The sequence below is a fragment of the Podarcis bocagei genome, assembly GCF_964188305.1.
Source record: "Podarcis bocagei genome assembly, chromosome: 4".
NCBI lineage: Eukaryota > Metazoa > Chordata > Lepidosauria > Squamata > Lacertidae > Podarcis > Podarcis bocagei.
Window position 1 is genome coordinate 19,262,799 of NC_138128.1, and position 14,483 is coordinate 19,277,281.

Genomic DNA, 14,483 nt, shown 5'->3' on the forward strand with positions numbered 1-14,483 from the left:
CCTAGCTTTGCACACCAGCAACCCTTGAATTAAAACCAAAGGGCAAAGATCCAGCAGCACCAGCATGAAAATCCCTGTGCGGGTTCAAGGTATCCTGCCATGGCGAACTACTATTGCATACATGCAGGAATTGCTACCATCGCCTGAATATCTGCCTTCACCACACTTGGTAGGCGTACACAAAGGTAAGGGGACCTCAGGCAGCCTGGCCTAGTGGGAAGATTAATTAAGTGACCCAGCAAGATCGGATCTGATGAAGCATCACTTGCTACAGAGGAAGGATTACAAAATAACTTCCTTCAAGGCAGACAGCTTCTCCATAGGCAAGTGGTATGTTGTAGCAACGATATCCAACTGGATCCCTAAATAAAATGGGAATATTGGGCAAAAAGTATTGAGCTATTGCTTGCCAGCTTCCAGCCCCCGCTTGGGCAGGGGGCATCTTGTGCTGCCATCATGATATGTAAATTTACAGGGCCGACGCTGGCCAGAACCCCTAAAGAAGTCCCGACAAAGCTGCCACCGAGCCAGCTTCCTTTTCAGACACACACTCTGTGCAATGCAAAACAAAACAAAAAGAAAACAAAAACAAAACACACACTCCGTGCAGTGCACACACTCTCCATGCAATGCAACTACACACTCCGTGCAATGCAACTACACACTCCGTGCAATGCAAAAAACATGCTCTGTGCAATGCAACTACACACTCCGTGCAATGCACGCACAAACCCTCCGTGCAATGCAACTACACACTCCGTTCAATGCAACTACACACTCCGTGCAATACAAAACACACTCCCTGCAATGCACATACTCCATGCAATGCAACTACATTCCATGCAATGCAACTACACACTCCGTGCACTGCACACACCCTCCGTTCAATGCAACTATGTACCCCGTGCAATGCACACACACTCTGTGCAATGCAAAAAACACTCTCTGCAATGCAACTACACCCTCCATGCAATGCACACACCCTCCGTGCAATGCACACACCTTCCGTGCAATGCAACAACCCACTTCGTGCAATGCAGCAACCCACTTCGTACAATGCAACAACACACTTCGTGCAATACAACACACTTTGTGCAATGCAACTACACACTCCGTGCAATGCACACACACCCTCCGTGCAATGCACACACCCTCCGTGCAATGCAACTGCAAATCTCTCACGCAATGCAATGCAATTGCAGCCCATGCAGCGCCGTGCTCTGCAACGCACAGAGCAAACTGCAATGCAGGCACACAAAGGTGCTTTCTCCCAGTTGCATGTTGCAAACGTGGCGCCCGTTACATCCCTCGCAGTGAGGTAACCACCAAAAGGACCTAAGTGTCCAGGTAGAGCAATGGGGGAGCATGCAGCTGTCCCATACAGGGACCAATCCTGAAACCTAGGCATTACCGGCACTATGCGCTGACCCAGTGAAACCAAAGCTTCATGGACCACATGGGGACACTATTCAGGCTGGAAACGCTTCCAGGCCATCGAATTCTAGGGCAAACCCCTAGGATCACCTGCTAGGCCAGGCATAAATGTTTCCAGTGAAATAGCAGAGTTGAGGTAGCCCACAGCTTGTCCAGGTACCCCTGCTTGCCCTTTTAGAGGGAAGCGCCCCTTCAAGAAACCCAAAGTTCTTCTATCACAAATGGGCCAAACTACCCAGCAACAGAATAGCCCAAAAGGAGCAGTTTGTTTGTTTTGTTATGACAATGGCTAAGAGGGGGATATGAACCCTGTCTCCCGGGTCCTAGTCCTACACTTTAGCCACTAAGCCACAATGGCTCATCTCTAAAATGGCAGTCGCCACTATCAGGGCAAAACAAACTTAAAGAAAATAAACTCATTCAGAAACAGCATAGTTCAAGAGCATATACAGAGTGCTCATAGTCCTTGGAGGCACAGGGAGCCTCTGGGGCCCTCTGTCTGCCTCAGATATAGATTAGCAGCAACTGGGCCTGCAAGCAGATACATTCCTATAGCGAGCAATGTCATAACAATATTAAAGGAACTCAAATTAGTGCTCCCACCCAAGGCTAGCTTAAAATTTGGCCAACAGCGCTGCACACACTCAAAATAAAGCCAATCTCCGGGGATACTATAAACGAAAGTGATACCAGCTAATCTGGGAACAGCCCTGACTAGCCCCACAATTTCAACAAGAGAAATGGGGGAAACCTTTTTGCGAAAGAAAGCCCCTAACGGGGGCTCTCTCTCCCTATTGGGAAAGGCAAGCCACAGATACAGGGAGAATCTTCCCACAGGGCAGGGTAAGGGGTGGGGTGGGGTGGGAAATCAAACAGGAAAAGGGGGGAATTAAATTATTTAAGGGACTAGAGAGGATTAAAAAGAAAGGGGAAATAAAGAAATAAAGAAATGTAACCAGACAATGAGAAGATTGTCCAAGTGCTCCATGTGATCCGATGCAAAACGGCCAAGAGGAAGTCCCCTAGTCTAGCTCCTCAATTTATAGACTCTAAACCCCTCCTCCAATTTTGCAACACCCAAATTTCCCCAGCGACCCAATTAACCCTTTCATCTTGGGTTCCCAAAATTGCCTAGTCATGATGGTGGCCTGCTCCCCAACCGCAACACGTGCTCTCTGCTAGTGAGAACACGCTTTGTCATAGTTTTTCTGAAACAAAAATAAATAAAACTCCCCCCCCCCAGTTATGTATACTCTTGCTGTTAGCAATGTGTTTTGTTTGCTTGTTGATTTTAGTCCCACTAAGAAGTGAAGAATTTGGTTCATCATGTCTAACAGTTAGGCAATAGATCAGTTGATAAGATACCACAGCAGTCTCGCAAATATGGTGTATCTTTCCTGGGGAGATGCTCAAGAACTATAAGGAGACGGTTCTTTTCCATCTCACGTGGAACAGGTTCCAACCTTTCAAAACCCAAGTTTATTTTTATGAAAAGGTATGAAAATATGCCGTCTTCAAAATGTTTGTGGGAAGCAGGTTGCCTCATGGTTAGCAGCAGCAAGGAACTAATTAGTGAATATATACAGCTAACTTTAATGAATGACATGAATGTTAAGCCAATTAATCAGTTTACATGGAGGCTATTATCATGCTTAGTTCCAGCACCTCTTTTTCTAGAAAAATAGTACTGGTTCACACCCAGCTCTCTAAGGTTTAAGACTGCATTCTTTTGAATTCAACCTGGAGATTCAACCTGAGACTTTTTGCACTCAAAGCACTGAGCTGTGAGATATGATAGACGGTTCTCCCATGTTTGTGGAAATTATGTGCTGAAAACCTTGCATCCATAAACCTGGGACATTTCACATATGGAATTTCCTTTCTCCTGTTTGTTCCCCTGATAAACAAACTGATGCTTTTCAGTTTAGGCTGGGATTTACTCAAACCAGTAGGGGCTTATTTTAATAAACTATATATTTTATAATGTAGTTATAATATGGTACAATCAATTATTCTTTAGTTAGCATCCATTCCAAGGATTTTGATGGGAGAGATTTGGCATGTGCTTAACTCTTCCACTGAAGTCGGTGAGGCTTTAGAAGTGCTTAACTGCAGCAGGATCCTGCCTGCTCTTTTTAGTTTTTCATTTATCTTCATCTTTAAACCACGTTATTCAATCTGAGCAGATGAACAGGTTGGCAGGAGGGCAAAAGCAAAACAAGCAACAATTCATTTTCAAAATATATATAGTTACTTTAAGCAAATTGGATTGAATACAAGTATTTTTTCTGAACTGAGAAGTAAATCAGACTTCTAGTCTCATAGCAAAAGAGAGAGGGGGGAAGGGTGGGGGAGAAAAAATTAGTTGTTATGAAATAAGCCTTTTTGTGGAAAATATTCCTTAGATGAGAGCATGGTAGCTTAAACCAAACACTCTGAGGGGAAAAGTACAGAAATATTTCATGCTTTGCGATGTTTTCACATTTTCAGCTGTTAGCTTAAAAGGTAGAAAATGAAAGATTTCTGTTGTTTTTTCTGAACAGAAACAGGCATCCATTGACATGCTATTGTGGGGTGGTTGTATGTTGTCATTTTAATATTTGTTGTAAGGTAAAATACAGTGGCGTAGCGTGGGGGGTGCAGGGGGGGCCGGCCACACCGGGCGCAACATCTGGGGGGGGGGCGCTCGCACTCGCAGCTCTCTGCCCCTACCTGGCTCACTCACTCTCTCTCACTGCAGTGCTGGCTGTGTGAATCCGATCCGAGCCGCTGGGTCACTGCCCACTGTGGAGGGGGTGGGTGCCAGGCGTGCAGTGCGGAGAGAGAGCGAGGGACTATCTGGGGGAGGGACAGTGCAGTGGTCGCCCAGCACAGCGCTGAGCGCAGGAGAGAACCACACCAGACCAGGCAGCAGCAAGAAGAAGCTGGCAGCGGCGGCAGGTTAGGGGTTAGGGGGCGCAACTTACTTGCCTTGCCCCGGGTTAGGGGGCGCAAATTACTTGCCTTGCCCCGGGTGCTGACAACCCACGCTACGCCGCTGGTAAAATATTAGTTGTACACCACCCTGAACACAGGAGCCAACTCCTAGGAACCATTGGGGCTTCAGCACCCACAATGAAATATTTGAGGGGGCCTGGCCCCCAGAAAGTTGATGGACATTCCCATTCAAATGGTGGGTGTGCACTGTGTCATGTGACTGATTATGCAGGGCGGGGCTTCCTTGGGTCCCCACAATATTTTATTCAAGTTGGCACCCCTGACCCTGAACTCAGTTTAGAGGAAGGCAGTTTAGAGGAAGGGTGGTATAAAAATGCAGTAAAAAAATATGTAAAGCGTTTCTACTCTATAGCTGAATGGGCTCCCACAGAAGATTTCAAAGCTCAGCAATAAGTACCTGTCCTCAGGTTTACAGTAGAAGATGACACAGAAGGAAAAGGGAATGGCAGGGAGAAGGAAAAATAAACTCAAACATTAGTTCTTAGATTCAGAGTTGTTTGGTTTGAATAAAAACAAGGGCCAAGACTATCCCAGGCTCAGCCTATAGGTGCAGAAGTACACTAATTAGTTTTTTGTTACAGACCTCTGATATAAAAAGATAAATGAAAGCTGGGGCTCTCGGCACCCATAATTTGTGTCTTTTTAAAATACATTCTTATATTTTGTTATATTTGCTCTGGCCACTGACTAATGCGATAAATTGATTGATCTCTTGCAGAATTTTCTCCAACTTGCCCAGTTGTGCAACCATCGGAGAGAATAGACTGCATCCCAGATACATTGGCAACAAAGGTACATATAATAATAATAATAATAATAATAATAATAATAATAATAATAATTAATAAACAATTAGAGTAGGAAATCAGTTATCAGCTGTCTGTGGACGAGAACATATTAGGATTCAAAGTTAGCAAGGATGGAAGGATTGAGGAATTGGAAATGGCTATTCCTCCCCATGGAATTATTTCAGAGAGGAAGGAGATGCCTGGCCACACTCTGCCATTGTGGTGATTCCTTATTTCAAGGGGTCTGCTATGCATAAGAATAACAGAATCATAGAACTGTGAAACTGGAAGGGACACCAAGGGTCATCTAGCCCAACCCCTTGCCTGGATCATATTCTGTTACTCCCATGGAGGAAATTATGGGAGAAAGCATGGCTGCTCCTATGCCACTGCTTATTTTGGATGCTGCTGCAACTTTCTCCCTACCAAAGATTGCAAATGGTTTATATCACGCTGTCTATACTGTGGGAATGTTCTGGGGTGCAGGAGAGGATATATTGACTAATTATATCCTTATCCAACTTGTGCTAACAAGTTCCCAAAATATCAGCAGAGTTTACAAACATTCCCCCTTTAAGTTCGCAACGGTAACGTGTGCACAGGTTCGCTAGAATCTCTATAATAATTACTCTGGTAATTTCCCCTTTGTTCCCTCTTAAAATACAAGACACAATACAGTCTTTATAAAAGTATAAAAGAGTTTACTCACGTTCTGTTCACAACATGATCCCAGAAGGTAGACAGGCTTAAAAAGGTTACATATATTTAGAATCTATCTTGTTGCAAGATAGACCTTATCTCCTCTCTTGGCTGGGAGCCAAGAGGGCATCTTTAGATGCTTCCTCATCGAAGGAAAATGGCAGAGAGAGAGATATGGCTGCCTGCCCTGTGCTTTTGTCATTACCTGCACAGGTGAGGCCACACCCACCTCTGGTCACATGCGGAGGAAGTCCGTCCCCAGGAAGTTTACCTGCTTGCTGGACAGACATCCCTCCCCATGTTCTAACATGTACACTCTAGGAATGTTGTCATTGACTGCTCCTGTGTTTACATCCCACATATACTTGCCGCATTTTTCCGTGTATAACACAGTCCCGTGTATAAGACGCCCCCTCTTTTTTGGGACTCCAAATTGAGTAAACAGGGGGAGATTGCCGAGAGTTGTTGATCTGGGCGGGGGGGATTGCCAAAAATTGATCACCCGCAGGGCCGCCACAGCCAATTGCACGCACATCAACGAAGCAACCAATCCTCTTCATGCTCACCGAAACCAAGTGCCAATCACCCACCCAATTCCAGCAACAGCCAATAACCAGCGGACCTTGACACACCCACCAATCACCAGCAAATAATGCCCTTGAAAATCTCCTGCTTGCAGCAGCCACCAATCGCCCATCCCATCTCTCCACCTTCCATGTATAAGCATAGCTGTCAGCCTTCCCTTTTTTGCGGGAAATTCCCTTATTTCAGCGCCGTTTCCCACTGCTTCCCGCTGCTATCCTGGATTGTTAGATATCCCGTAGACTGTCTCCGGGTCAGGTGAGGCTGCTGATCCCTTATTTTCAAATTCGAAAGTTGACAGCTATGCTGCTGATCCCTTATTTTCAAATCTGAAAGTTGTATAAGATAACCCCCAATTTTCAGCATAATTTTTGGATAAAATAACCTCATCTTATACACGGAAATATACAGTAATTGCTGTGGAAATGGAAATGCAGGCAGATGAAATCCAGAAACTTTGGCTTGCCAGCCTTCTGTGGTTCAGGAGCTCCTGTCAGCAGCTCCTGGACTTGCAAAATCTGCATTGACCTCTGTTCAGTTGGGGAAACCAGAAAGCAATTAGCTCTGTACTATCATTTATTTATGCCGGTGAACGTTCCTGAGAGGTCTGATATTGAAGGTCTGATAAGAGTTCTTCTCAGTGGCAAAAGTCCTTTCTCCAGTAGTATTTGCTTTCATGAACAATTTATGTGGTTATAGGTGAAATTAACGGTTGGTAAGCTTTAACCTTTTTACTCTCTTATCTTTTTTTAGCTTGGTCAATCATTATCATAGTGTGGTGTCTCTAGTTATTTCTAATACTGATGAGGAACTCGTTATTTTCTGTTCCCTCCCCCTTCACTTTTGATATGGGCTGATTGATTTCCAAAGATATGTTAATCAAGAAGTCCCTGAGGTGTCCCTGAGGCATATGTCCATCTGTGCAAATGTCCCCATTCGGTACAGAGGAGAGATTCCATTATAAATGGAATTTGATGCCTCTGATCAAGCTTTGCCGATGATGGATTGCCTCTTGCATTGAACATTTGCTTATATATGAGTCACTTATGCAAAAACCTATGTATAACATAAATAATATGTATGAAAAAGTCAAGCCCCGTGTGTTACTATATTTCTGTAGCATAATTGTAAAACTATTAATACTTAAGGCTTGATTCCAGCATAATACTATCTAAACACATTTTGTCAGCATGAGAATTCACATTTGTGCAACATAACATTCCCTCCTTTCCTTTCCCCTACATATATTCTGGGTTGCCCCTCATCCCATAGGGACATATCTGGGAAGGGTACTGGGAATAGGGAGGAGAAGAGGGACTGTTCCATCGTGCAAGCATAAATCCTTGCACTATTTGTTGTTGTTGTTGTTTAGTCATGTCCAACTCTTCGTCACCCCATAGACCAGAGCACGCCAGGCACTCCTGTCTTTCACTGCCTCCCGCAGTTTGGTCAAACTCATGTTAGTAGCTTCGAGAACACTATCCAACCATCTCATCCTCTGTTGTCCCTTTCTCCTTGTGCCCTCCATATTTCCCAACATCAGGGTCTTATCCAGGGAGTCTTCTCTTCTCATGTGGTGGCCAAAGTACTGAAGCCTCAGCTTCAGGATCTGTCCTTCCACTATAGAACGAGTTAATTAGATATTGCATAAAGTATTATTATTTTTTAAGGGACGCGGGTGGCGCTGTGGGTAAAACCTCAGCGCCTAGGACTTGCCGATCGCATGGTTGGCGGTTCGAATCCCCGCGGCGGGGTGCGCTCCTGTTGCTCGGTCCCAGTGCCTGCCAACCTAGCAGTTCGAAAGCACCCCCGGTGCAAGTAGATAAATAGGGACCGCTTACTAGTGGGAAGGTAAACGGCATTTCTGTGTGCGGCTCTGGCTTGCCAGAGCAGCTTGGTCACGCTGGCCATGTGACCCAGAAGTGTCTGCGGACAGCGCTGGCTCCCGGCCTATAGAGTGAGATGAGCGCACAACCCCAGAGTCTGTCAAGACTGGCCCGGACAGACAGGGGTACCTTTACCTTTAAAGTATTTTTTAAATACAATTATATGCATTGAGCATTATCCAACTGATCCATTGCGTCAGCTCAATGATATATGCTTGAACATTTGATCTTTCCCTATCTCTCTCCCCCTGCTCTGTGCAAAACCTATATTTGTTCTGGGGTTCACCTCAACCTTTCAGAGCAGATTTGGGAAATGTGCAGTGTGTGGGGGAGGAGATGAGAGGGCAAGGAAGGCCACTGAACAGGCAGAAATACTTGCACTGACAGAACAACTGCCCATTTTTCTGCCACATCTGTTTATGTGGGGGCTGCTTTAGAAAACATTGAGTTTATCTGTGTATACTATTATGCATATAATAATTGTATAATATAATATTTGAGGCTTTTAAAAAGCAGAACCTGGAACCTGAAAACAGCCCACCTTTTTATCAAGATCAAGAAGAGAAGGGCGATAAATCTGTGCAGATAAACTGGACATTGAGATTTTCAGAAGATTCAATCTTTGTTCCCATGCACTGAAGCTTTAGAACAGGGTTGTCATCATGTGCAGCTCTGCCTTCTCTGCTTCCTCCCCAGTTCACAGGAGGCTGCAGCAGGAAGGAGGATACTTCCTTCCACTCATGCTGGCAACTGGATGCAATCCATTGTGATTAGACTGTAGGTCACATCCAGGGGACCCTTGTGGATAAAGCTTAGTATGGCTTAGAGAAGTGTGAATGTGCAGTCCACTGTATATATTTACAAGTGAGGAAAAATACAGCAACAGATAACACAGCAGCAGAACAGGCTACCAGGGCCCAGCGAGTACTGTGATAGAGGGATGTGACAGACCTTGACATTTCAGTGCCCTGCAGGGACTCTGCAAGCAGAAGGCAGATATGCTGGTGCATAGATTTAGAAGTGAATTTTTCTAGCAAATAATTTCTTCAAGGTAGAAGAAATGGAAGAAAGAAGGCCCCTTTGCTGGCAAAACATACCCTTCCTTCTCCCCTCCCCTTTCAGGGATGGATGTTGGTCTTTCAGATTTCAGTGACACTCTGTCGAAGGCCAAATCTGTGCCTACCGCCTCTCACCTTCCGTTCTGCTCAATTCACTATGTCATTGTGTGGGAAAATGATTGCTTGTACATAAGAGCATGAGCAGAGTTTTTATTATTGCAGAGTGATTTTACAGCACGAGATATTGTTAAGAGCATGATGAGCACGTGAACACCTCATGCTAGACTAATGATTGGCTCACGTAGCATAACACTCTCTTTGTCTGTGGGCAAGGGCAAGGTTGCATTCCTTTGATTTGTTACTTTTGGGTACGGGGCAGAAAAAAAACGCTGTGCTGGAGGAGAAAGGATGAATTATTTTCACTGCGCACAATAAACATTGCACGGCAAAAGCCAAAGCTTTTTCTTCAAGTCATCTTGGTGTGAGACTGATTTTCTTACTGATGTCGAGCTGGTTCTCGACAATTGTTGTGACGTCCTTTAGCGCTTCCTAGGCTCAGCACCCAGGGACGCGGATGGCGCTGTGGGTTAAACCACAGAGCCTAGGGCTTGCTGATCAGAAGGTCGGCGGTTCGAATCCCCACGACGGGGTGAGCTCCCATTGCTCGGTCCCTGCTCCTGCCAACCTAGCAGTTCGAAAGGACGTCAAAGTGCAAGGAGATAAATAGGTATCGCTCCGGTGTGAAGGTAAACGGTGTTTCCGTGCGCTGCTCTGGTTCACCAGAAGTGGCTTAGTCATGCTGGCCACATGACCCGGAAGTTGTACGCCAGCTCCCTCTGCCAATAAAGCGAGATGAGCGCCGCAACCACAGAGTCAGTCACGACTGGACCTAATGGTCAGGGGTTCCTTTACCCTTTACCTTTAGGCTCAGCACCCAGTGTGATGGAACCGGTTGCACTGCCCAAAATTTGCCTCTGCCCCTTTGCTTGATGAGAAACGGGGAAATGAAGATGTGTTTCGGAAGCAAGGGCAATGGAGAGGACTTCTCCAGCACGTCCCCTGCCTTTGCTCACAAGCACACCTTTCTCTCTCCCTTTCCCAACAAGGAAAAAGAAATGGAGGAATAAAGGTGCATTTTGCAAGCAAAGGCTGAGACCTTGACAAACCTCCTTTTAGACCTCACCACTGCCAAGGGGTGCACTCCCACATAGAGCGCACTGCAGTAATCCAGCCTTGGAGCCGCAATGCCTTTAGTACTGTGGTCAAGCTCTCCCTGTTCAGGAGTGGCCTTAGCTGTCCTACCAGGCTTATAGGTAGAAATCCAAACTCTTCTTCTAGAATGAGAATGTGCATTCATGCTCATCTGAACTTGTATAATCATCCACATTTGGTCATGCCCAACTTCATGTGATTCCTTCTAGACTGGGTTGAATGTTTTTCAACGAGGTTGTGTTGGGCAGTGAAGCTACCACTGTGGTGTGTCAAGATTGGAGGCTACCGCTTATCTTTATTTTACTGTTCAGAGTGAGGGCAAAGACAGAGCTCCTCTCTCTCTCTCTCTCTCTCTCTCTCTCTCTCTCTCTGTGTGTGTGTGTGTGTGTGCGGGTGTGCATGCATGTGAATTAGCCACATAGCCAGAACTTCTTGGATACAGAGCACTCTAATGTCATTGTGTTAATTATGTGAACCTTGCTTGAATAAACCCTCTCAATTTATGCTATTCCTTAAGAAACAACAGACAGGGGAAAACAGGTGAGCAGGTGCAAAAATGTAGGGATCTCACAGAAACTTTCTCACGTACAGACCATCAATTTTTGCATTAAAAAATAATAATCATGGATCAAACTCATGAAATGCTGATAATTGAAATGGGGAATTGAAATACAGAAGCCGTGCAATTTAAGTTGGTTGTTGGAAGACCAGGGTGGTGGTTGGGTTAAGAGCTTCAGAAGTGTGCACAAACATTTTTCCTTCCAAATATTTCTCTTGTTAACGGGCAATTTCCTTGTGATAAGGAACTAGCCTTTCTGTGAAGGCAAATGTGTGTTGGTGATTAAGAGCTTCTATATAAATTCATTAGTTTACAATGTACTGTAAGATGAATCACAGAGATTATGGGATAACATCCAAAGGTTGCTTCGCAGTTGATTCTTGATTGATATGGCAATTGTCTGAATGTTTTAAAGTCCTCTTTTATGAATTGGTGTGGGAAGAGAGGTCGTCACTGAATGAATGTGATAGAAATGAAGGAGTGAGCACTTCATCCCGGAGAATGCAACCATTGTATATTTTGTTGTTGTTGGCACAGAAATGTCTGCAGAATGGGAAAGATGTGTTTGAACATGTATAATTCTCCCCCTTGGCTATATAAAAGGTGAATGTCGGAAAGTTTAGAATTGGCTCTTGCAACTGGAAGATGAGCAGAGGTATTTGCATAACTATTCAGTCTGCATAATAGGGCTTAAATTTGAACTTTTCTGAAGTGTTCAGTCATTTCACTTCCACTTAGTGATCAGTGGACCTGCCCACGTCTGCTTCAGAATTAATCCAGAGCAATGAAATGAGTTTCCTGACTATCTCAAGAATGCTACAGCTCTTGTGTTCCTGAATGATGTGATAAGAGGACACTGTGGGATCCAGGGCTTCTGTCTCTGCCAGCTTAATGGGGCATCGCTGCCACTCAATGTGGTTTGGGTCTGGTGCAACTTCACACTGGCTTAACTTGCACCAGATTGCTTTACACTAGCTTCCCATGCATATGATTGCTCCCTGAGTCACAGAATGGAAGCTTTCTTTCCATTCATGGATAATGCCAAAATTGCAGAAGACGGCAATTTAATCTGCTGGCATCAGCATTTACAGAGCAATGACATAAATAAGTCCGGTGGGCTCATGCCATTGTCCAGAAAACGAATTTGGAGAGTATTGCTGCTTCTGAAATAATGCCACTTTTCTCTCTTTATAATGTAGGACATATGCACGCTCCGCGGCTGCTGCTGGAGCCCTGAGAATGAAACAAGCATACCCTGGTGCTACTTTTCCAACAGCCATGGATACCAAGTAGAAGGAGGCCAGACAGACACAGAAACAGGTAGGCGGAAGTAGGTTGTACTCCAGGAATAATAAGCACACTCTTTCATTAAATAGTATGGAGGCCAGCACCACTAGGCTGATCCGCTGTTTGATATGCATAATACAGGCTAAGGTTGAAAGTCTTTCCAAAGAATTTGTTCTCCATCACATGGTTGTTAACCAAAATACTAAATAAAAAAGCATACTAAAACTGTGAAGTTAAGCACTTAAATATGCTACAGCCATGACTTCATTTTCCACCCCCACCCGTGGCCGCTTGCGGAAGACAATGGGATTGACCCAAATTGTCTATCAGCAAATCCATTGTATCACTTGCTACTTCCATGTTTCTCTTTTGCCTCTTTTGTATCCTGGTGATGCATTTGGCCCAAGAGCTGTTAGTTGTTGACTCCTGGCAATATTGGAAGCAACACCCTTTGTTTATCACTTCTTTTTCTTGATAAGGATTTGAAACTACATTGACAAGAATACCTGCACCATCCTTGTTCGGAAATGATATTGAAAGGCTTGTCCTGACTGCAGAATATCAGACCGCGAATCGCTTCCGGTTCAAGGTTAGATTGTTTATTAAAGCAATAGTCCAACTGACGGGTCACACTCAGAATTGGGTTGCATGTTGATCAAAGGCATTTTACACTGCAGCTCCACCATACACGTATGTGGTAAAAGGACACGGGTGGTGCTGTGGTCTAAACCACTGAGCCTCTTGGACTTGCCAATCAGAAGGCTGGTGGTTCAAATCCCCACGACGGGGTGAGCTCCTGTTGCTTGGTCCCTGCTCCTGCCAACCTAGCAGTTTGAAAGCATGCCAGTGAAGTAGATAAATAGGTACCGCTGCAGCAGGAAGGTAAACAGTGTTTATGTGTGCTCTGGCACTCGTCACAGTCCTCCGTGTGCCAGTAGCAGTTTAGTCATTTTGGCCACATGACCCGGAAAGCTGTCTGTGGACAAACACCAGCTCCCTTGGCCTGAAAAGCAAGATGAGTGCTGCACCCCATTGTTGCCTTTCACTGGACTTAACCGTCCGGGGTTCTTTACCTTTACCTTCACCTTACATGGTTAAAAAAAGAGAAAAATAAATGACAACATTGGTTCCACGTTACATGTTTTGTAAATAAACCTTTTTGAGGGTTTAGGGAATCCCTCAAAGTAGACTGTGATTTTAATACTAAAGGAAGCACACATTATGGAATATGTCTCAAACAGACCCAAAGTAACCTTCCAAAGCTCTTTAAAACTTAAGACATATTGAAGATCATTTTACATGAATATATGCTGCAACAGGACCTGTCAGATTTATATCAGAATACTGTGGGCCTGCTGGTTCACACTGTCACTGTCAAATTTCCCAATAATTTCCAAATATTCACTTGAAAAGCTGTCATTGAAAATCACATATTGTCAGGTTGCCGAATCTGGCATGTGGTATTTGAAAACGAATATCAATATAAACACAATTATTTGGAAATTGGGGTAAATCTTAGCAAGGTTGCAGAGTGCTGAGATTTCCTGGTGGTGACAAAAGCAGTGATTAGCTGAGCATCTCCAGCAGTGAGTAGCTAATCCTTAGACTGCCCAGCTATCTTCAATGGAGGAGAGTTCAAGATAGGAGAAGGCTCATAGCTCAGTGGTACAACATTTGTTTTGTATCCAGAAGGTCCCAGGTTCATCTCTACTTAGGATGAGACAGTTCCTCTTCTGAAACCCTGAAGATCTGCACCAATGGAGCTACATTTCCCAGAGTTCCCTAGGCATAGGGATTGCCTGCTTAACCACTCTGGGAACTGTAGCTCTGGGAGGGGAATAAGGTAAAGGTAAAGGGACCCCTGACCATTAGGTCCAGTCGTGGCCAACTCTGGGGCTGTGGCGCTCATCTTGCTTTATTGGCTGAAGGAGCTTCCAGGTCATGTGGCCAGCAGAACTAAGCCGCTTCTAGTGAACCAGAG

At 44.8% G+C, this 14,483-nt stretch overlaps 1 protein-coding gene across 2 annotated transcripts in view; it reads left to right on the plus strand.

Annotated features, from left to right (window-relative positions):
• Window positions 1–14,483, plus strand: part of SI (sucrase-isomaltase) — a 265,979-nt gene that overhangs the window by 157,076 nt on the left and 94,420 nt on the right. For both annotated transcript variants that reach the window (XM_081189871.1, XM_081189870.1), the window contains exons 3-5: window positions 5,150–5,223; window positions 12,415–12,535; window positions 12,982–13,091. In XM_081189871.1, coding sequence (XP_081045997.1) covers window positions 5,150–5,223; window positions 12,415–12,535; window positions 12,982–13,091 — 305 coding nt within the window. The remainder of the gene's footprint in view (window positions 1–5,149; window positions 5,224–12,414; window positions 12,536–12,981; window positions 13,092–14,483) is intronic.